The sequence below is a fragment of the Mastigoproctus giganteus genome, chromosome 10 (assembly GCF_048544385.1).
Source record: "Mastigoproctus giganteus isolate SK-2022 chromosome 10, ASM4854438v1, whole genome shotgun sequence".
Taxonomy (NCBI): Eukaryota; Metazoa; Arthropoda; class Arachnida; order Uropygi; family Thelyphonidae; genus Mastigoproctus; species Mastigoproctus giganteus.
In genome coordinates, this window is record NC_143584.1 from 69,491,845 (window position 1) to 69,515,636 (window position 23,792).

At 39.7% G+C, this 23,792-nt stretch overlaps 1 protein-coding gene across 1 annotated transcript in view; it reads right to left on the minus strand.

Annotated features, from left to right (window-relative positions):
* The window catches only part of LOC150079073 (retinoblastoma-like protein 1), a 753,431-nt gene that overhangs the window by 505,125 nt on the left and 224,514 nt on the right, over positions 1–23,792 (minus strand). The window contains exon 6 of the mRNA XM_090383691.1: positions 21,260–21,420. Coding sequence (XP_090239817.1) covers positions 21,260–21,420 — 161 coding nt within the window. The remainder of the gene's footprint in view (positions 1–21,259; positions 21,421–23,792) is intronic.

Consider the following 23,792-nt stretch of genomic DNA (forward strand, 5'->3'; position numbering starts at 1 on the left):
AACTATGGAAGGATCTTTACTTGGTTTTAGAATAGCACAAATGTAGGAATGACGCCATGAGAGAGGATATGCATTTTCTGAGAAGATCCGGTTATAAAAGAGTAATAGTATGTAGAGATCGGCTTCACATAGATTCTTCAGCATACTGTAGTGAATGCCGTCTGGTCCTGCTGCACTATTTGGAGATTTGCTCAAGGATTCTTTGAGTTCAGCTATAGAAAAGGGTTGATTATATGGAAGTGAGAGTCTAGTTGAAAAATTAAATTTATGACGTTCCTCAACAGATTTAATGCGTTGAAAGGAGGTGACATAAGAAGAGGAGGCGGAAATGTTATAGAAAGATTCTGCTAAAGCATTTGCAATGTCAGTAGAAGAGGATAGGTCCTGCCCATTCCATTCTATTATCGGCGACTGCTGTGGAGGAAATTTTCCATTGAGGGCTTGTATTTTTTTCCATATAATTCGAGTGTCAGTATTTTTGTTAATAGTTGATGCAAAGCTTATCCAGGAGTCACGTTTTGCTTTCTTCCTAATTTGCCTTGCTTTTGCTCTGAGTTTTTTTGTATAAAATTAGGTTGGCAGTAGTTGGGCATTTGCGGAACCGGTTCCAAGCACGGTTTTTTTCTACTTTTGCTTTAGAGCAATCCGTATTCCACCACTGGTTTTTGTGTACATGTTTGCATTGGTCTGATTTTGGGATGGAAATTTCTGCTGCATATAGGATTTGGCTGGTAATGTGGTCAGTTACATCATCAATATGTTGATGTTGAACATATTGAGTGTCAAGAAGGACACGAGCTGAGTAGTTTACCCAGTCTGCTTTATAAAAATTCCAAGAAGTACGGCCTTTTGGACATGACACAGCCTGGGTTTCAATTGAATTGATAATAGGAAAATGGTCACTGTGGAATGGATCATTCAACACTAACCATTTCATGCTTGCAAAAAGAGATGCTGAACAGATGGACAAGCCTATGGCTGAGGTAGTACCTGTAGGTAGTTGTATAAAGTTGGAGAGCCAGAATTCAGCAGAGTCAGGTTATGGTTATCCAGGAATGATTCAATTAATTGGCCTCTCCTATCCATGGTGGAAGATCCCCACAATGGATGGTGGCCGTTGAAATCACCGAATAAGCAGACAGGAGGCGGCAATTGTGCGATTAGATTGTCAAGTTCAGCCAGGGAGCAAGGTTAATTGGGCGAGATATAAATGGATGCAAGCATTAATGATATTCCCAATGCCATCCGAACTGCAACAACTTCTAAGGAGGTTTGTAGCTGGAGATGTCTTGACGGTATAGTAGATTTTACAAGAACAGCTAGCCCCCACGGGCAGGACCATCAGAATCTCTGTCTTGTCTAAACATGGTGTAATTTTTGAATCTGAGAGAGACTTTTGGTGATAGAAATGTTTCCTGTAAGCAAACACCTACTGCATTTGTTTGAAAAAGTAATTCACTCAGGTCATCAAAATTGCTACGTAATCCTCTACAATTCCATTGTATGAATTTATTCATTGTTTGGATTTGATTGAATAAGATTGATCTGACTGTTTTTTCTGAGAAGGCTTCAGTCTGCTTTGTTTTGATTTTTCATTCTTTGAAAAGGTTGGGCGTCCTGTTTCTATGGTATCATTAGCATATAATTCTAAAACTGACTCTTCATCCTCTGGTTGAATATCAATTTCCATTTTCCTATTGCATTGTTTCCCTTTTTCGTGGTCTTCAACATTTGCTGATTTCGCTGTTTCGGGCAATAATGAGATAGCATCAGTTGGGATACTAATTGGTGTATTGTTAGTCTCATTGACTGTAAGTTTCTTTTTGGATGTTAGCAGCGCAGTTTTGGCCCAGGTGGAAAAAGAACTGCTTGGTTCTATGGAGACATCTGTTTGTGTTGCAATTGAGCAGCTACTTCTGGTTACTGATGCATATGATCTGCTAGGCATGGTTAACAGCACTTGCTTTCTTGCTTCAGGGTATGTGACTTTATGCTCCACTTTATATTTCTGGATTTTTTTTCCTGTTTTCCAGAGATCACATGCTTTAGAAAATGCAGGATGGCTTCCTTTACAGTTTGGGCAAGTAGGTGTGGAAGCTGTACACTCTCCTTGGGAATGCTCCTTTGAGCTACAAATAGGACACACAGCATCGCCTCTGCATGCAGTCTGTGCATGGCCGTACTTCTGGCACTTAAAGCAGCGAATGGGATTCAGGATGTAAGGTCGAATCTTGCAGTTTAAATAACCAGCTTTGACAGAAGATGGAAGATTTGGAGTGCTGAACGTCAAAATAATGGACCTAGTTGATAGTAGATTTCCATCGTTTTTGGTCATTATTCTCCGTGCATGTGTCACCTTTTGTTCGCTAAGCTCTTGTACTATTTCTTCTTCAGAAACAGTTAATAGGTCCCATTCACTGATAACGCCTTTAGACGTGTTCAGGGTGTTATGGGGCGTAACTGACACTGGAATATTGTTGAATGTTGTTCAATTTAACAATTTTTCTGAATGAGATGTTTTTGCTGCTTCAATTAAAAGGTCTCCTGATTGGAGATGCTTCACCATTTTAGGGGATCCAACAACCGATTCTAAACATTTCTGTATCATAAAAGGTGATAGCTTGCCGACAGGTTGTGTGGACAATGAGTGCATTATAAGAAATGCTGGCAGATCTGAAATCTGTTTTTCCGTCCGAAGTCTCTTCGGACGATTGGACTCATGTTCTGAGACAGAGTTAACAACTTTGCCACCTGTGGGCTCCAGAGATGGATATTCATTGCAATCCATCATTGCTCCTTTTAGCCCTGGAAGAGGTAATTCCTTCTCCCAGATTACCGGCCCCGCCACGTGGAGGCAGGAGCGGTGCCAACCAGTGACCAAGCGATCAGCACAAGAGGAGAGCAGTACGTTGCTAGCGATGGCAGTAACGTTGCAAGCGGGGTTAGCAGTAACGTTGCTAGCGTTGTAGCAGTGACGTTGCGAGCGGTCAGCAGTAACGTTGCGAGCGTTGGAGCATTTATGAAAGCACTAGTACTCGCCCTAGGAAAAACGCTAGAAAATCGCACTAGAAAGATCGCTTGGGAACTATCGCTTGGCACTCGGGGCCATAAACACGTGAGGCAAAGCTGTTCAGTGCTATAAATGCTGCTTGAGATCAGATAGGCACAGGTTTATTTCCCATTGTGAAGGTATCTGAAACAAGCTGCAGTTCACACCTGCAGTCTTGATAATATTGACAATTGAATATAATGTGGTCAATACGCTGTTCCTGTCCACAGAGACAAAACGGGGTCTGACACATTTCTAATTTGAATAATTTGCTGTTAATAGTCCCGTAGCCAGTGAGCAAAAATGTACCAAGCAAGCCAGGTGCAAACCACAAAGATTCTCTCTTCCTGAACTACTTCACCGATGGTAAAAACACAGCGCCAAGTTCCAAAGCTGGCCAGTCTCTTTGCCATTTATCTACATAAATGGAACAAGGCCTTCTTTTCTCAAATGTTAAAGAAGCATCCAGGTCAAGTTGCACATCATTCAAAATAACAGGTATTGATTTCTTCAGGTGATACATCATATATCTGAATTGTATTTCACAGTGTAGAGGTAATTTTCTCAATAACACCTGCAAAGTCATAGAAGAAGTGGTTCTACACGCCAGTGACATCATCAAGAGGGCAGAATGCTCAGCCTCCAGAAGATGTTTCATAATTTCAGACTTGTTGGCCTTATGTCCCCACGCTCCAGCTGCATAAGCAATAATAGTTAAAAAAACACAATTACAGTATAACTTGAGTGAATGACCTCTCAGGCCCCATCCCTGCCTGGTTACCTGTCTCAGTCTGGATAAGAAAGACTTGCACTTCTCTTGCATGTGGCAGAAAACTTAAGGCATCATAAAGTTGAATACCTAAATATTTTGTTATGGCGGTAAATTTCACTGTCTGTCATTGAGTGGTGGACGTTCTCTATCTAATTTGACTTTTAAAAGTATCTGCGATGTTTTAGTTGTTAAAACTTGCAGTTTGTGAATTGCAGACCAAGTTAGCATTAGCATTAGTAGAGACATATGATGCAAGAAAGCTTACGCAGCATCAGCCAAAAAAAAAAAAAAAAACCTTCCACTTCACCCCTCCGTTTGTTTGAAATACCTGTCCAGCTCAGCCTTAAATTTATTTAGGCTATCAACTTCCACAACGAGGGATGGAAGTCTGTTCCACCAACCAACTACCCGCTGGCTAAAGGCAAATTTACGCACATCTATCCTACATCTGTCTTTCCTCAATTTGAATTTATGTCCTCTCAGGTGATTATTCTGAGCAAGAGAAAGAATCCCATCAGCACTGAGCATGCTCAAACCATTCAAGGCTTTATACACCTCTATCTGATCACCTCGCTAGTGCCTAGTCTCCAGACACTGTATTTTGCAAAACTTAAGCCTTTCTTCGTAAGAGCAACCCTTTGTTCCATTCACTAATCTTGTTGCCCTTCTCTATACTCGTTCCAGCAGATCTACATCCTTCTTGAAATGAGGCCTCCAGACCTGTATACAGTACTCAAGGTGTGGCCTGACCATTGCCTTATACAAGAGAATAATCACCACCTTATCCCTGCTAGAAAAATTCCTGTATATCATTGACAAGACACCATGAGCTACTCCTGCAGCCCATCTGCACTGCTCAGAGAACTTCATATCTGCCTGCACAATTACCCCCAGGTCCTTTTCATTCTCTACCACTGTCAGTGTAGTACCACAGAGTTGATATGTTGCTGTAGGGTTGCTGTTTCCCATATGTAGTACTTTACATTTGTCAATGTTAAACTTCATTTGCCACCTCTCAGCCCATCTGCTCAACCTTTCCAGATCCTGTTGCATAACGTCAGTAGTGAGTTTTCAAAATTAAAGAGCAGCATAACGTCAGTAGTGTCCTTAACAACCCTGCCAACATTTGTATTGTCTGCAAACTTGGATATTAAGCTTGATATACCATCATCAATATTATCTATAAATACAGAAAACAATAATGGACCCAACACTGAACCCTGAGAGACTCCACTAATAACATTAGTCCACAATGAGCAGTGTCCATTGATTACCACTCTCTGTCTTCTCCCTCTAAACCACCCCTTTATCCATGGCAGCAATTTACCTCCAATGCCACTGCTCCAATTTGTGCAGCAGTCTTCCATGTGCAACAGTATTAAAAGCCTTTCTAAGATCCAAATATATAATATCAACGTTATTCCATGCATCCAGTTCTTTTGTGACTGCATCTTAGTATCCAATCAAATTGGTCAGGCAAGACTTCCCCTTAACAAAAATATGCTGTGTCTGAGCCATAACTGAAGTCTTCAGGGGTCACCGAACTACAGCCCGTGGGCCAGATTCAGCCTGCGTAGTCTGTTCAACCGGCCCACCCCCGCACTGTGCTACAAATGATCAAAATTTCTAAAATATATTGTAATTATTTATATGGAAATATAATAAATAGTGAATCAACGAAATAGTACTGTTTCAATGACAGCTTGGCTTATACCTTGGCAACGGCGAGCGAAATCGGAGAAGATATCAATCTCGAGTTTCCAAAGAAAATTATTAATGACTTAAAAAAGCATTTTTTGGAAAGTTTTTCAGACCTCGACAGAATTGAGAGTGATATCCTTTTGTTTCAAAATCCGTTTCATTGTAACGTTGATGACGTACCAGTCGAACTACAGTTAGAGATCATTGATTTACAAGCAAATGCCCTATTGAAAGAGAAACACAGAGAAGGAAATCTTGTAGAATCGCTCTTTATCTGATAATGAGTTTTCAAAATTAAAGAAATTTGCCTTTGGTATGGCATCAGTGTTCGGTACAACTTATGTCTGTGAGCAAGCATTTTCAAAACTGAAATATCTAAAGTCCACATATCGAACAAGGCTGAGTGATGAACATTTAAAGGCAATTCTCTTGGTTGGGTGTAGCAATTCAAAAGCAAACATTGATGATATTCTAAAAGCTAAATGCCAGTTCCATAAATCACATTAATCTTTTCTGCTTATCTTATTCCTAATGTCGCCTTTAAGTTTTTAATAAATAAATATATTTGTTATCTTTATTTTTCTGTATATTCTTTATTTTTGCATATTTTGTGTATTGATAAATAAATATATTTGTTGTCTTCATTTTTGTTGTATTTACTTAACTGTACATATTGAACAAAATGATTATGCGGCCCGCGCTCGTCAATCTCTCAGTTATCCTGCCCATCATGAAAAAAAGTTTGGTGACCCCTGGTCTAGATGATTCTGCAGTGCTTCTTTAACCAGTGCCTCCATTAATTTTCCTTGAACAGAAGTTAAACTCACAGGTCTATAATTACTTGTGTCAGCCTTTGACCCTCCTTTGTGAATTGGGGTCACATTTGCACATCTCCAGTCCATGGGTACTTCCCCTGAGTCCAAGGAAGCTCTCATAATTATGGCTAAGGGTTTGCTTACTTCCTTTGCTGCTTCCTTTAATATAACTGGATAGATCCCATCCACCCCAGGTGCCTTTCTTGTATTTATCTTCAACAATTTCTCCTCCACTTTACTCTCAGTTATTACAAGATTCTCTAGCTTACTGCCAGAGTTGAATACACCTCTGGCATTCCCCTCGCTGAATAACTCCTCATGTGCGAATGTCGATGCAAAATATTCATTCAGTTTGTTAGCTACCTGAGCAGGATCATCAACAGTTGACCCATTGATATCAAGTGGACCAATCTGATTCATCCCCTTCCTTCTAGAGTTTACATAAGTAAAGAACTCTTTGCTGTTTTTCTTTACATCCTTTGCCAAAGATTTCTCATAATCTGCCTTTGTCTGCTTAATGTCCTTTGTGACTTGGTTACAGACCAGCTTATATCTATCATAGGCTTCTGTGTCACGTGTTAATTTATATGTATCCCATGCATTTTTCTTCTCTGCCATATGTCTCATTAGCTCATCTGACATCCATTTAGGCCTAAACCTTGAACAATATTTCTTAGTTGGTATGTAAAGCTTAGTAGCTTCCAAGATAAGTTCTTTGAATGTTTCCCATTTTGAATTTGCTGCTGGTAACATCATCAGTTTGGTTCCACTGTATAGAATTTAAATACTGTCTCAGACCATTGTAGTTGCCTTTACGAAAGCAATAACCCTTCCCTGTACCCCTGATGGTAGTTACCTCTTTGAGTAAATCCCACTTCAGCACACTGTGATCACTGCCACCTAGTGGTTCCGTTATCAGCAGATTCTTAATGCATGCAGAATCACTACTGATAATCAAATCAAGAGTATTACTCCCTCTAGTTGCCTCCCGAACATGCTGATATAGAACCAATCATCCAAAAAATCCAAAAAAGCCTTGCTAGTGTGTGAGTGACCAACCCACAAATTCCAGTCAACCTCTGGGAAATTAAAATCCCCCATTATAAGACTCTCTGATTTACTGGCCCACTCTATTTCCCTGTACAGTTTCTTATTATACTCATCAGAGTCATTAGGCCTATAGCACACTCCTACTCTCAATTTTGATCTCCCAATGCTTAAGTCACACCAAACTGACTCGACACTCCACTGTCCAGCGATGTTGACTGGCTTCACTTCCTTGGATTTTATGTGTTTCTTAACTAATAGCATAACCCCACCTCCCTTCCTATCCTTTCTGTAGACTTTGTACTCCCCAAATTCCAGTTCTGCATTCCTTATATCTGTGTGACACCACGTCTCTGATATCCCAACAATATCCGCCTTTGATGCTTTGAGCAATACCTCAAATTCATCAAATTTATTTACCAAACTCCTAGCATTGGTGTACACGGAAGTATACATGCACCAGTTCTTGTAGGATGCAGTTAGCCGTGTCTTCCAGATTCTTCCTTGAATTTCTGCAGACAAGGATGGCAAGATCATCTGCATAGGCAATTATCTTTGTTCCTTCAAATTTCTTGGTGAGCCGTGAATCAAACACAACGTTCCAACACGGGGGGGGGGGGGGCCAAGAATTGATCAATTGATCTGTGGGCAACCCCTTGTAACGTCTAAAGACCTGTTTAGTACCACCCTTACCTATGATAGAGTGCTGGTAAAAATTGCTTTTAAGTAATTTGAAGATTGGTCTAGAAACCCCAGCCTCCCAGAACCTCTCCAGAACACTCTGCTGTCAAAGGCCCCTTTGAAGTCTATAAAGAGGCCAAGTAGGTATTTTGTTTCAGTTTCCTTTTGAAAAATAAGGAGTCTGGCAATTGCATCCTCAGTCCCCTTACCACGAGTAAAACCAAACTGATCCAAATTAATAATGCTTTATTGGTGTGAATAAATAACAGCCGATTAGCATTCACTTTTTCCAGTGCCTTGCCCATAACTGGTAACAAGCCTGTATGAAGCCAGGTCATGCTCAGGTTTCTTCGAATGTTTAAGGAGTATCTTAAGATTTGAAATTTTCCAGGCTTTAGAAAAAATTCGACGTCACAAACAATTAAACAGCTTGAGAATAAAAGGAGAAAACTTTCCAGGCTCTTTTGAGGAAGTCCACTTCAAGACCATCAAAACCTGGACATTTCTAAGAGTGCATTGAATTTATTGCATTATCTACCTCTTCAAACATGAAAGGAGGCTCTTCAGACTGTCCAATATAAGTCAAATTTTTGTATTTAATTTCCACTTGCTCCGGGAGCTCGCATGTTCCATCATCCTAGTGTATGATTACATCAAGAATTCTATTAACAGGCGACATCCACGAAAGGGTGTCCTGATTCTCTCAGTTTTAACTGAAGCACAAAACACCTCTCCAGGCGGGATCTTGTTATTCAGTAATATTTACACCAGCCACCAGGGATCGGCATTTCCCTGGGAACTCACCATACTTTCCCATGAAGCCTTTTCTGTCTATATATCTCTTGGTGATATTGCCATACTTTCCCATGAAGCCTTTTATGTCTATATATCTCTTGGTGATATTGCCGTGAAGCTTGCTTATATCTATTTTGTAACAATAGTAAGTATTTCCAGGGATGAACGGGTTCTATCCCTTTTTGCTCTCTGAAATTCACATCATGTTCACCTAGTTGGCAATAAAACTGGTGACCATCAGGGCACATAAGTTTTCCCTCTTCCTAAAACTCATCGATTTGTCACACGCCTGTAGTATATTGTCCTGAATGAAATTTACCTGGTTGTCAACAGAAAGGGTTTCCATGACATTCAGCAGGTCTGATGAAAGAGACCCCTTGAAGGAAGTCTCAAAAATTTGCCATTTGGCTGATTGTGTATGATATCTAGGGTTATCAGTTGTATCCAATCTGGTTCCAGAGATGTCAGCACCCAAAAAAAGTGATTACATTATGGCCACTAGTGGACCGGCTTGTGTGTAATTTCCAGTCACTGATCTTAGATTGGTTTGGTTTGGATTTTATTGGCGCATTAGCAACTAAGGCTATAATGCGCCAAGACCAGCTGATCTTAGAGTCAATGGACAAGGTTAAGAGATACATCGATGTAGGAATGTCCTTGAGGGGCTACACAAATCAGAGGATGTCCAGAAGTACTGAGAATTCTTAAACGTTGTGAAAGAATAAGGAACTCCAGCAACTCTCCTTTTTGATTTGTCTGTGGACTATTCCAATAGGTGGACTCTGCATTTGCATCCATCAAAACGTTGACCTGTTTATCCATAAGGGATCGTAATGTTGCATCCAAATGATTGACGAAAGGTTGAATGGAATCCCGGTACTGTGAGCACTGGCAATACAGCGAGACCAGATAAATCTGGCCAAACCAACCCTCCAAGCAAACACACAGAGCATGCAGAGAACACAAACTAGGAATCTTTGTAACAGTCAGGTTTGGATCTGTAATCACGATTAAAGCCCAGATCCATCATCGAGCATTTCCTCCAGTCCCTACTGTGATAGGGTTGGACTGTATAATCTAATAACAAATAGGTAGACCCTTAACAAAACCTTTATATGAATAAGGTTCTTGAAGAGCAAGAACCTGTACAGAATGTTCTTGAACAATAATGGTTTGATCATTCATAACTGAAACTGACCGGTGGAAATATAGTTGTAAGAATTTAAGTTTGGGATAATTTGAACTTGAAGCTGTACCTGTTGATTGTGTCCTAACGATAAGAAGTCTTTAACCTAATCATATCAACAGCTTTTAAATACTCAGGACATTTCAAATCCCTAAATGAATGCCACAATTTCTTTTCCTCTTCTTACAATTTGGACACTGATGGTTTATCTATATTTGGGAAGTCACCAAAATTATGACCCCTAAGTCCACAATGCCTATAGGTTCGCTCCTCCTGAGTACAAACTCTTGCAGAGTGGTCATATCCCAAGCATTTAAAACACCTGGGAACAATGGTGTAATCTTTCACTGTATGTGAGGTCCAACCAAGATATACCCTGCGAACAGATAAGAGAATCTTGCGAATATTTCTTGAGACCTCAAGAATCCAATTCACACTTGATTTGGTTTAGGGTTCGTAGAAAAACGTGGCTTTATTTGTTCTTTGACCACCTGAGGCGTGAAGCCGTGATCTTTCAAGTTCTTGTGAAAGATATCGTTCACTATATCATTTGTCTTTACGTCTTTGTGTATGTCATATATTACAACAGTAGGGCTTAATTTCCTAGGCGTCTCTGGCTTAAGACCCCACTCTTGCAGTCTAGAACAGTTTCTAATCTTCTCCAGATCCTGAGATGTAGCCTTCTCAATAAGAACTCCATTTGCTCTGATTTTTCTCATATACTTTATTTTGACATCCTCGACGTCAGGTGTCAGTTTGGTTTTTATTTCAAGTCTGACCTCATCGCTGGTAGAAAAAGTGCTGCCCTCCTGAGCCTTAATTAAAATCACATGCGCTGCTGTGAAGGCTTAGTTGTTATTCCCTGTTTGGTAGCAATACTTTGTGTTACTTTAAAAAAAATTCCACGTCGCAAACAAGAATTAAACAGCTTGAGAATAAAAGGAGAAAACAGTGTCACTAGTGCATACAACATAGGGGTGTAACAGAACCAGGTCTACTATAATTTTCCTGTAACTTATTCAATTGAAATTCTTTTTCCTCCAGCCTAGCTCTCAAATGCTCGTTTTCTAAAATTACATTGGTAAGTAGCTGCTCCATTGCTGACCAAGTGGATGTCTGTTATAACTGAACTGGTTTTGCTAGTGTACCTCCATCAGAGTTGATGTCAGTGAGAGTAGATCTTAAGGCAAAAACCTGTTCCACATACACATCAGTGTTTGAATTAGACTGGGATTGATCAGCAATCTCAGCAGATTCATTAGGTGGTGGAGAGTCAGGATTCACAGATAATCGTGCAGTGTCTTTGTCTATAGAAGCAGGAGGTCTACAGAAGCACTATCATTATCAGCCCATGAAGAAGTGGGAGGGGTGGAAAACTGTGTTTAAGTCTGTCCAACTGAATTGAATTCATTTTTTTTTTAACAGATAAATACAGTTATTATTATTATTATTATTATTTTATTTTTTTGTGGGAAAAAGTCTATATGAATTTTCAATCTGACTAGGCTTAACAACCTGCTTGCTTATGACATCCGGGGTACACAAAAATTTCACCATGCTGAAATAAACTGAACTGTAGTGTCAAAACAGGCTTAACGAGGTCTGTGAAAGCTCTCGTTTTTAGGATGGATAGAGTAAACACAAGAGGGTAAACACTTCATAAGTGAGCCCCAGGCTAGTTAAGCACAGAGCAGGGAACACTCAGTGAGGGAGTTGCCCTGACCTTATCCACATGTGGAGCTGGTGGAGCTGACTTTCTTTGTCAAAGGTGGGAAAAACAATGATACAAATTATAAAAAAAGTACCTGAATCAGACGACCCGATGCAGTGAGACCAGACCTGGAGATCTTTTGTGAGCTTAGTCCCCGGTAGACAAAAAAATATCACCATTAAATAGCTTTTAAAAAACTATTTAAAAATGCAAAATTTCAGGAGCACCTTCAAGCACATTCACCATTTTAGTTCAACTCCACTTAGTGTATAAGTTATTTTGGGGTTACTGTTCCTCAGGTGCAATACCTAACACTTTGCTGGATTAAAGCATAGCTGCCATTTTTCTGACCATCTCTGAAGTCTATCTAGGTCACTCTGAAGCAGCTTTGCTTGGTGGCAATCATTAACTACTCTACCAATCTTTACATCATCTGCAAATTTGACATCACGCCCTCAATCCCTTCATCAATGTCATTTACGAAAATCAAAAACAACAATAGTCCTAATACTGATCCTTGGGGAACCCCACTTCTTACATAAACTCAATCTGATGAATAATCATTTATCACAACCCTCTGCCTCTTTTCCTGAAGCCACCCGCTTTCCATCTAAGGATTTTCCGTGTGATTCCAGCCTGTTCCAGCTTATAAAGTAACAACTCATGTGGGACTGAGTCAAATGCTTTGCTGAAATCCAAATAAACAATGTCGAAATTATTCCCTAAGTCCAGCTCTTGAGTTACCCTGTCAAAATAGCTAACCAGATTAGCTAAACATGATTTTCCCTTTAGAAAACCATGAGTACCCTTAAGAATTCCATTTCTATCTAAGTGATCCCGAATTCCACCCTTGATCATAGTCTCCATGATTTTCCCTACTACTGAAGTTAGACTAACCAGCCGGTAATTTCTCACTTCACTCTTAGAACCATCCTTATGTATTGGAGATACATTGGCACTTTCCCAATCCAATGGAATCACTCCAGAGTCCAGTGATACTCTCGTAATTAGCTTCAATGGTTCAATGCACTCACTTGCCCCCTCCCTTAAGATTACAGGGTAAATGATATCAACCCCAGGAGCCTTACTGGGCTGTAGGCTCGAAAGTTTTTTCATTAAATAAACATGTGAAATTTCAATGTCATTTACAATTACATTTTTTTCAACTTCACTCCCAGAATTTCTCATTGGTGTGAAGGGTTTTTCTTCTGTAAATATCGATGCAAAGTAACTGTTGTGTTCATCTGCAATTTCAATTGAGGTATCTAATACTATCCCATGTCCATTTTACATAAGGGTCCAATCTGCTTTATCCTCTTTTTTTGCATTTATATATATATGAAGAATTCCTTATTCCCCTCCCTCCCTTTGCTAGCGATTTCTCATAATCTGCCTTAGCCAGCCTAACCATTTTACAGATCAAAAATAGTTGTCAGTTTGTTTTTCTCTCAATAGATGGCTTTAGTGGCAATTTCAGAATTTAATTTTCAATTTATTTTTGGGCCGGGTGCGATCTGGGGTTGTTGTGTTCAGCAAGCGTTGACGATTCCTCACAGCTGTGTCCCCCCTCCCCCCAAGAAATTCTTCCCTCCTAGCCAGACCGTCAACGCAAAGTTCTACTGTGACATCCTGAGGCAGTTAAGGGAATTCGTCAGGAGGAAACATCCTGAGATTTGGCTCACAAAGACCTGGGTCCATCATCATGACAACATGCCGGCCCACACATCTCTCGCTGTGGCACAGTTTTTGGCATCCAACAGCATGACAATCATTCCCCCCTTATTCACCAGACTTAGCCCCCTGTGACTTCTTCCTTTTCCCAACAATCAAAATCAAGTTAAAGGGTCGAAGATTTGATAGAGTGGAGGATATCTAAACCAAATCGCAGGCGGGGCTGAACTCTACGACAAAGAAGGTTGTTGTTATTTGGTTTTTAGGAGCATTAGCAACTAAGGCCATATTGCTCCGGGGATATGCGGCGGTCATTCCCTGACCTTTCTGTATCCTCTGTATTTGGCGGCCACGGGCTCGAACCCCGGTCTAATCAAGAAGCGTGTGCTACGCACTGCTGCTCCTGCCCACCTGGCTATGGAGGCGCCTGACGAAGGACTTTTAGGACACATTCAAATCGTGGGAAAAGCGTTGGGATCGGTGTTTACGCTCTCAAGGGGCACTGTAGGAATATCGACTACTTTGAAGGTGACGGTGGCAAATAAGACCCAGAGTGAGTCTAATTTATTTTATAAATTCATTTCTGGAACTTTTGGGTAGCACCTCTTTTATATTCATATATCCTTACTTGCAGTTAGATATATATCCTTACTTGCATTCAGGTTCAAGAAGTTTTTAATAAATAAATAATTTTCTGAAATTTAAATATCCCTAATTTCAGTAACGAATGGGCTTGGTGTACTGGGGTCCATGGTTTATAATAACATACACGTATAAGTTATAAATCCAGTTTAATGTAAGAATACAAATATATACTAACAGTAGCTTTCTTCAGACGCGTGTCTCTTCATTAACTCACATTTAAATACAAATATACAACGGATAAGTGCAATGAGCTGAGTGAGGCACGTTAATCATGCGTCATTGTTGTTGCACGGACGTGCGCTGCTTTCTACTCCACTGATCATCTAGCATTAAAACTGTTGTCTCTAGGATGGGGTGTAGACGTATGCCTTTCTGGCGATTTAATGCCTTTGGATTGTTTACTATGTTGAGTGACTCTAGCCATAGGCGGTAGCGAAAGTGTCGTGAGTGGTCTACTATTTCAAAGTCGCGTTTGGGGTCAAGATTGTGGTTGGTGGCCCAAAAATGTTCCACGACCGCGGACTGGTCAGTTTTGGCAAGCCGGATTGCTCTGTCGTGTTCCGTAAGGCGATCTTGGAGACGCCTTGATGTTTCTCCTATGTAGCAACTGTCACAGTCTCTACAGGTGATGCGATATACTACATTGCTGCGTAAGACAGGTGTGACAGGGGTCTTCATGCTGGAGACAAGTGAACATAGGTTCCTGCAGGGTAATTGCACACATTTGATGTTGTAATTTCTAAGGACCTTCGAGATCCATCCTGACATGCCTGGATAATAGGGAATGTAGGCGGACGATATACTGGCTTGGTTCGGTGGTCTTGGGTTGGATGTGAGTTCTGCTGCCTGTAATAGGCATCTGCTTAGCAAATGGGATGGATAACCACATTTGGTTAGGTCCGCCTTCACACGGGAGATCTCGTTACACCTAATTGTATCAGAGCTGGAATGGCTCCAAGCCCTGGAGAATAGGGTACGGGCAGTGCTATTGACATGGCTTGGTGCGTGGCTGGATCTGTAGTTAGTGAACTGACCGCACCACATGGGTTACAGTATACTGAAGTCTCTAGATGTGGGCCTACGCGATGCACTAGGATGTCCAGGAACGGGAGTGTACCGTTCACCTCTGACTCTATAGTAAACTTGATGAAATTAGATAGGGAGTTGAGATATTCCAGTAGTGCAGTTTCAGAGCCACGTGGTATTACGGTAAAAATATCGTCAACGTATAATAGGTGTAGGTGGGTTACGGTGTATCTGCTCCTTCAGATCTTCCATGGCGATGTTAGCTACTACGGAACTGACAGGGGCACCCATAGCAGTGCCATGTACCTGCTGGTAGACTGAATCCTCAAAAGTGAAGATACTGCTTGATAAGCATAGGTTGAGGGCGGTACAGATGTCATCAGTGGATAGTGATGTCCTGGATTGGAGGCTTAAGTCGTTCTCAAGGAGCCTTCTGGCGCAGAGCACGGCCTGTTGGACGGGAATTGAAGTGAATAAAGAAATCACATCAAATGATGCCATGACAGTGTTGTCAGGGATTGAAAGGTCCTTAATGAGGTGGATGAATTCACTGCTATTTTTAACAGTGTGCGAGGTATTACCTATAAAGGTGAGAGGAGGCGCGCGATATGCTTGGACAGTTCATACGTTGGGGCACTGCAGCACGACACTATTGGTCTGAGGGGAATACTCGGTTCGTAGATCTTTGGTAATCCATAGAATTGCGGTAGTTGGCAGCCAGTAGCACGTAGAAGACGCTGAGTTGTAGTCGAGATATTCTTATCTTTAAACCATGTGTGGACGAGTTTATTGACATGTGTCTCCAGACGTTTCAAGACCTTAATGGGTGGATCAGATAGAGATTCATATACGTTTGGGTCTAGTAGTAGGGTCAGGGCTTTCTCTCGGTAGGTTGATCGGTCTAACACAACGGACCGGCGCCCTTTATCCGCAAGAAGTACGACGATGGAGTTGTCTTTTCTTATAGATGATAGGGCGGCATGTTGACGATGGTTAAGGTTTGAGTAAGTTTTTCGAGTGCTGTGGTGCGGTCAATTCACTAACTACAGATCCGGCCACGCACCAAGCCATCTCAATAGCACTGCCCGCACCCTATTCTCCAGGGCTTGGGGCCATTCCAGCTCTGATACAATTAGGCGTAACGAGATCTCCCGTGTGAAGGTGGACCTAACCAAATGTGGTTATCCATCCCATGTGCTAAGCAGATGCCTATTACAGGCAAAAGAACTCACATCCAACCCAAGACCACCGAACCAAGCCAGTATATCGTCCGCCTACATTCCCTATTATCCAGGCGTGTCAGGACGGATCTCGAAGGTCCTTAGAAATTACAACATCAAATGTGTGCAATTACCCTGCAGGAACCTACGTTCACTTGTCTCCAGCGTGAAGACCCCTGTCACACCTGTCTTGCGCAACAATGTAGTATATCGCATCACCTGTAGAGACTGTAACAGTTGCTACATAGGAGAAACATCAAGGCGTCTCCAAGATCGCCTTACGGAACACAACAGAGCAATCCGGCTTGCCAAAACTGACCAGTCCGCGGTCGTGGAACATTTTTGGGCCACCAACCACAATCTTGACCCCAAACACGACTTTGAAATAGTAGACCATTCACGACACTTTCGCCACCACCTATGGCTAGAGTCACTCAACATAGTAAACAATCCAAAGGCATTAAATCGCCAGAAAGGCATACGTCTACACCCCATCCTAGAGACAACAGTTTTAATGCTAGATGATCAGTGGAGTAGAAAGCAGCGCACGTCCGTGCAACAAAAATGACGCATGATTAACGTGCCTCACTCAGCTCATTGCACTTATCCATTGTATATTTGTATTTAAATGTCAGTTGATGAAGAGACACGCGTCTCGAAAGCTACTGTTAGTATATATTTGTATTCTTACATTAAACTGGATTTATAACTTATACGTGTATGTTATTATATCCCTAATTTCATGTTTTTCAGCTTCACTTGCCCAGTCCTCCCTCACTCTAAAATTCTGAAGGGACCCTTCTTCTTCTGTAAAGAAATTGATGAAAAGTACCTGTGCAAAGTACCTAACTCATCTGCAGTATCAAATGAGATATCTAAGACTTTCCCTCCCTCTCCCCCCATTATGCTAGGGTCCAACCTGATTCATACTTCTCTTTCTTGTGTTCATATAGCCCACAAACTCCCCGCTGTTTGCTTTCTTAACCAACAATTTCTAATAATCTGCCTTAGCCAGCCTAACCTTTTCAGCATGATTACAGATAAACTTGTAGCTGTTATAGGCTTCAGTACCTTTTACAATTTGATATCTTACCCATGGTATCTTATGACAGTTAAGACCATGGTCTTAACTGACCATTTCATTATAAATAAATGACTAACCAAAAAGTTAGTGCTACAACAGCCTGCTTTTCAGGTCCCTCGCAATGCAGAAAGGTAGCCTCTAGTGACAACACAGATAAACAAATAGTTTTAGCTATCAAAAGAGATGGTTGAGTGAGGGACCCCACTAATATTATTAGTGGAATCCTCCAGGGTTCAGTGCTGGGTCTCCTTGCTGCTTACAATGTTTATTAATTATACCGAGGAAGGCAATATCAAGGTCAACGTCTAAGTTTGCAGATGATATGACGGTTGGCAAGTTGGTTAATGACAAGAATCAGAGTATGCTACTACTAACTACTACTACTGCAGCAAGACCCAGAAAAATTAGGCAGAGAGGCTGAGATAGCAACTGAGGTTTAACTTTGATAAATGGAAGGTGCTGCATGTGGGCAGAAGTTTGTTTGTTATTTGGTTTTTAGGAGCATTAGCAACTAAGGCCATATTGCTCCGGGAAATGCGGTGGTCATTCCTTGACCTTTCCGCATCCTCCGTATTTGGTGGTGACTGGCTCGAACCCCGGTGTAATCAAGAAGCGTGTGCTACGCACTGCTGCTCCTTCCCACCGGGCTACGGAGGCACCCGTGGGCAGAAGTAATTCCAGAGTAATATGCCAATTAAGTGGTGCTACAGAAAGTGGCAGATAAGTAATTACAATCCAACATAAAATTCTCTGAGAAGCACAACAGACTGATAGCACAGCTCATTGGGCTCTGTCAATAATATATAGGAACTTTGCCGGCAGGTAAATGGAGATAATTATCACAAATGGAGATAAGGCAACACATCCTGAGTACTACATAAAGGTGCAAAAGCCTCACATCTTTATGTAGTACTCAGGAAGTGAAATGTGTGAAAGAACAATGTCAATATGTTGGAACAAAAGCAGAGAAGAGTGACCGAATTGGTCAAGAACACAAAAGTCAAAGTCTTTCGTGGTAATAAGAATACTCTTATTACCACAAAAAACTTATGCAACTAATTGCAGTGGTTGGAACAAGGAACATGCAAGGTGACTTGCCTAAATTGTTTAAGGTTTTAAATGGATTGAGCACTTACTGATGATGGTATTCTTTCTTGGACAACACACACAGGGACAAACTTAAATTGAAAAAGAATGGCTGCAGGATTTGGTTTCAGATCAGTTTAATTTGAAAATTTACTTTCAACCAGAAAGCAAGTTATTATTAAAAAAAATCTATCATCCGATTTTGTGGAAGTTGGTAATTTGAATAAATTTAAGAATTGGACGTATTGTTAAAGGGGAAAGATAAATTCTGCACTTTTGGAAATTTAGCATCAATTAACATCAAAGCAAAGATAGATAATTTCCAATTTTATTATAAAAATGGAAATCATATGTAATGCTTCTTGGTTTCATAAGTAATGCTTCTTGGTAAAAAAAATATTAAGTGAATCAGCATAATGAAGTTTTATAGATTTCTAGTACTGATTTTAAGAAATAGGCTAAAATAAAAGATTATATCTATTAAACATCTTAAACTACAAAGAGTCATCAAATTCACGTATGTTTTCAGCAAAAATTGGTGATTGGGTTCCTTTTCAACTTAGGAAAGAAAGAAAACTGAGCTGTGTGGATTAATGAAAAGATTTCCATTTCAAGTAAGGAAGAAACTGAGCTGTCTGGATTCATGAAACTTTGAGGAGAGTATCCCAACAAGTTCTTATATGGATCTTCCATTGTGACCCTTATTACAAATGCCAGTCTATGGAAGAGTCATATCATTCATCTTCAATGAAGAAAAAATCCTTGAACTGCCAGACCATTACAAAAAATTAAAGCAGTGGTGTTGGGCAGAGAAGGCCCAATTTCAGTTCATTTTTTTGAGTAAAGCCAGACCCTAATTAAGAAAAGATACAGCCAAACAATTAATAAATTTAATATGGCCATAAAATAAAAATAAAAAAAGAATACTCTAATACTACAACAAATCACATTACATCACAATTATGCCAGGCTACACACCGCCCATATAACTCAGATGAAAACTGCAGAAGTAGGGTGGAGAGTTTGCCTCATCCTGCATATAACCAAATTGGCCCTGCATGGCTTTTTTCTGTTTGGAAAAAGCATATTCATGGATTGCTTTTTTGAGGGATGATAAAGACACTGACAGACTTCAGAAGCAGGGTCCATCCTACTACAGTGCATTGAGTTGGAAATAATAATGGCAATGGATGAGTAAATAGTGAGTCACTGGTTAAAGAAGCATTGCAGGATCATTTAGACAAGACTGCAGCAATAATTCAGACACAGATTGGTTTTGTCAAGGGGGAAGTCTTGTCTGACCAATTTTATTGGATACTATGTGGTCACAAAGAAATTGGATGCAAAAAATAATTTTGATATCATATACTTGGATTTCAGGAAAGCTTTTGATACTGTTGCACATGGAAGACTACTGTACAAATTGGAGCAGAATGGTATTAAGGGCAAGTTGCTACAATAGATAAAAGGATGATTGAGTGGGAGAAGGCAGAGTGGTGGTCAGTGGGTACTGCTCTATGTGGACTAATGTTATTAGTTGGCCCCATTGTTGTTGTTTTGTATATTTATCAATGATATTGATGAAGGTATATCAAGCTTAATGTCAAAGTTTGCAGATGATACAAAGGTTGGCAGAATTATTAATAACAGTAATGACAGTATGCTGCTATAAGAGGATCGATCTGGAAAAGTTGGGTAGATGGTCTGAAAAGTGGCAACTGAAGTTCAACATTGACAAATGCAAAGTATTGCATATGGGTAGCAGTAACTCCAGAGAAATGTACCAACTATGTGGTGTTACACTCAGGATAGTGGAGAATGAAAGAGACCTTGGGGTAATTGTGCAGTCAGATATGAAGTTTTCTGAGCAGTGCAGACAGGCTGCCAAAGTAGGTCAAAGTAGGTTTGGGTCTTGCCAATGATATACAGGAATTTTGCGAGCAGGGATAAGGAGGTGATTATCCCCTTGTGGCCTGGCAATGGTCAGGCCAACCTTGAGTACTGCGTACAGGTCTGGAAGCCTCATTTTAGGAAAGATATAGAGTTGCTAGAACAAATAGATGGACACAGAGTAGATAACAACAAAGGGCAACAAGTCTGGTGAAGGAGCTCTTATGAAGAAAGGCTTAAGTTCTGTGAATTGCAGCTTCTGGAGACTAGGCATCCGCAAGGCAATCTGACTGAGGTGTATAAGGCCTTGAATGGATTGAGAAGGATCAATACTGTCGGGATTCTTCCTCTTGCTCAGATTATAAACCTGAGGGGGCAGAGATTCAAACTGAGGAAAGACAGTTGTAGAATATGTGTGCAGAAGATTGCCTTTAGCCAGCAGGTGGTTGACCGCTGGAACAAACTTCCATCTGTTGTTGAGGAAGTTGATAGCTTAAATAAATTCAAGGCAGAACTAGACAAACATTTGGAATGACTAGGTCAGTGAAATGGGGTGGTTTTTTTTTTTGGCTGATGCTGTATAAGCTTGCTTCCTTGCATCATGTGCCACTACTAATGCTAATAGAATAATATATGCAGTTTTCTATATATCCTATGTATGCTTATTATTGTGTGTGTGTGTGTGTGTGTGTGTGTGTGTGTGTGTGTGTGTGTGTGTGTGCGCCCTATATTATCTGAAGGCAGTTTAGGGACAAATGCTCCCAAGATAGGCTAGGCAGAAAATTAACAATATAGATGATTTTAATACAAAATATCCATGCAAATACTAGTGGAATTTCCTCACCTCCCAATGGTATTATACTTTACACATCATACTTACTTTCTTCTCTATCATCCTACGTATATGTGGTTTCCACCAGTGTTCTTTGATTCCTTTTGCCTCTACTGCTATGCCCTGATGGATCTTACACAAAAAATCAATAATACATGGTGGCTCGGATGGAGACTTATAATCTTTGCTATCAAAATTGCTTGGTAAACCTGAAAATATAAAATAAATTTACTTGATACTATATCGATATAATACACACCACCAAAGCACTTTAACGTAATAAAAATAAGTTCCTATATTTACAAGTATGGCAAAATCCCATTACAAACGAATAAAGTTTCGACATAATGAAATTATTTCCAAGTTCTCCAGACAGCCTTCCCTTATTATTCGAAATTTTTTAAGTCCAAAAAAAAAATTATAAAAATTTCATCAGTACAAAAAGTTATTTTCAAATTCCACTTATACTGAAATATACTGGTAGAAAATTACTTGAGACTTGGTGAAAATTACGAATGATACCGTATAACCATACTGTAAATAAGACTGGCAGAATTCTCGATTAAAATTTTTTTTAAGATAAGTTTTAAAAGATGTGGCAAGAGAATTTAGTATCACACTCTATACTTTTTTATTACTTATTTTTTTAATTCCTGCAAATATACAATGATATGCTGTATTTTCACTGTTTCACACTTACAAGAATGTGTGATGATAAACCTTTATGTGGAGGAAATAAAAAAAAAATTATCAAATCCAAAACACAAACAAAGAGTACATAGAGACAGAATGAGGCCTCATGTTTTCACAATTTTCACAGCATTTAAAGCAGCGCAACCTCCTAAATATTTCTGATTGCACTAAAACTGAATTTTCATATTTACGTGTGGAGAAAAAGAGCATATGCATATTAATAAATGATATTATTAATAAATAAAAATCATCAATAAGTTATACTGATTGTACCATATCACTGAATATGCGCTATTTCTGACAAATAAAAATATGCTTTGTAAACAATTTTATTCCCACTTTTTAGTATATGTATGTCAACATTAATTATTTATTGATTTTAAAATTTATATTTAAGTGAAATGAAGTAGAAATTACCACTGCTATATATTTGGAAAGGTTCAGCAACATTTATCATATAATTTCTTTGAAATAATTTTCAATGATATTCATTAAAATAAAATGTTGTTACAACCAATTTGCATATCCCCCACCCCCAAGAAATTATGTTGTAATTGAATTTTACTGCATTAAAAATGAATAAATAAGATAACATTATTATAAATACATCAATACTTATCATATCAATGGTACTCATATTTATTTCTAAAAAATCAACCATAATCGATATTATAAATATATGTCAATTATAATGATATTTATTGATAGAAAACATTATCTGTCAGACAAGTATCAGTGAGTGTTACAGAATTAATAACACAGTAAACAGATTGGAGATGTCCAAATGTATCCCCAATTCACAAAGGGGGATAAAAGGCTGACGCGAATCACCCTTTGTGATTGGGGATGCATTTGCACATCTCCAGTTCACAGGGACCACCCCTGAATCCAAAGATGCTCTCATAATTATGTCTTAAGAGTTTGTTTGCTTTCTTTGCTGCCTCATTTAATATAACTAGATAGATCCCATCCATCCCAGTTGCCTTTCTTATGTTAAACTTCAAAACAATCTCTCTTCCACTTTGCTCTCAGCTATTACAATATCATTTTGTGATCTGTTAGAGTTTAATATACTTCTGGCCTTCCCTTTCCCACAGAATTCCTCATGGGAATGTATATGCAAAATACTTATTTAGCCTGCCAGAAACTTGGAGGTTGATCAACAAGCATCAACATCAAGTGGACCAATGTGTTTCAACCCCTTCCTTCTGCTGATAATATAAGTAAAGATGTCTTTGCTATTCTTGGCTTTCTTAGCCAGATACTTGTAATCTCCCTTGGCTTGCCTAACCTCCATTGTGACTTAAATGGTTCAATGCCATTTAAGAAAATCAGAAACAGCAGTGGTCCCATTACCTTGGGAGAATCAAACTTTTTAAATTAACCATTAACTGCAACACTGCCTCTAGCCCTGCAATCCACCTAAGGATTTTCCCTGTGATTTTAACATGTTCCAATTTATAAAGTAACCTCTCATGCAGGACCGAGCCAAATGCTTTGCTGGAATTCAAATAAACAATGTTAAAATAATCTCCTACATCAAGCTCCCTTTCAGCATTCTCTGCTGCTACATAACAGGGCATGGGATTGGTAGGTTACTTCCATGTGGGACAGGTCTAATGGCAGATGGAATATTAGGATACACAATGCCCTTCTTACTCTTTGCATTGTAACCCTCTACATTAACAAAGCAAAAGTCAGTCATCACAGTGGTTTGTAAGCTCCTGTCAAATCATAGGAATTGCAAATGACAGCCTTTTATCACAATTTTCACACAAACTCTCAATGCTTTAACATAGATTCAGGAAACTTTATGTGGAGCCCATTGTTTATCTTGGTCACAAAGTTTTACTTTAAAATTAGCAGAATACATATTTTTTACAAATTC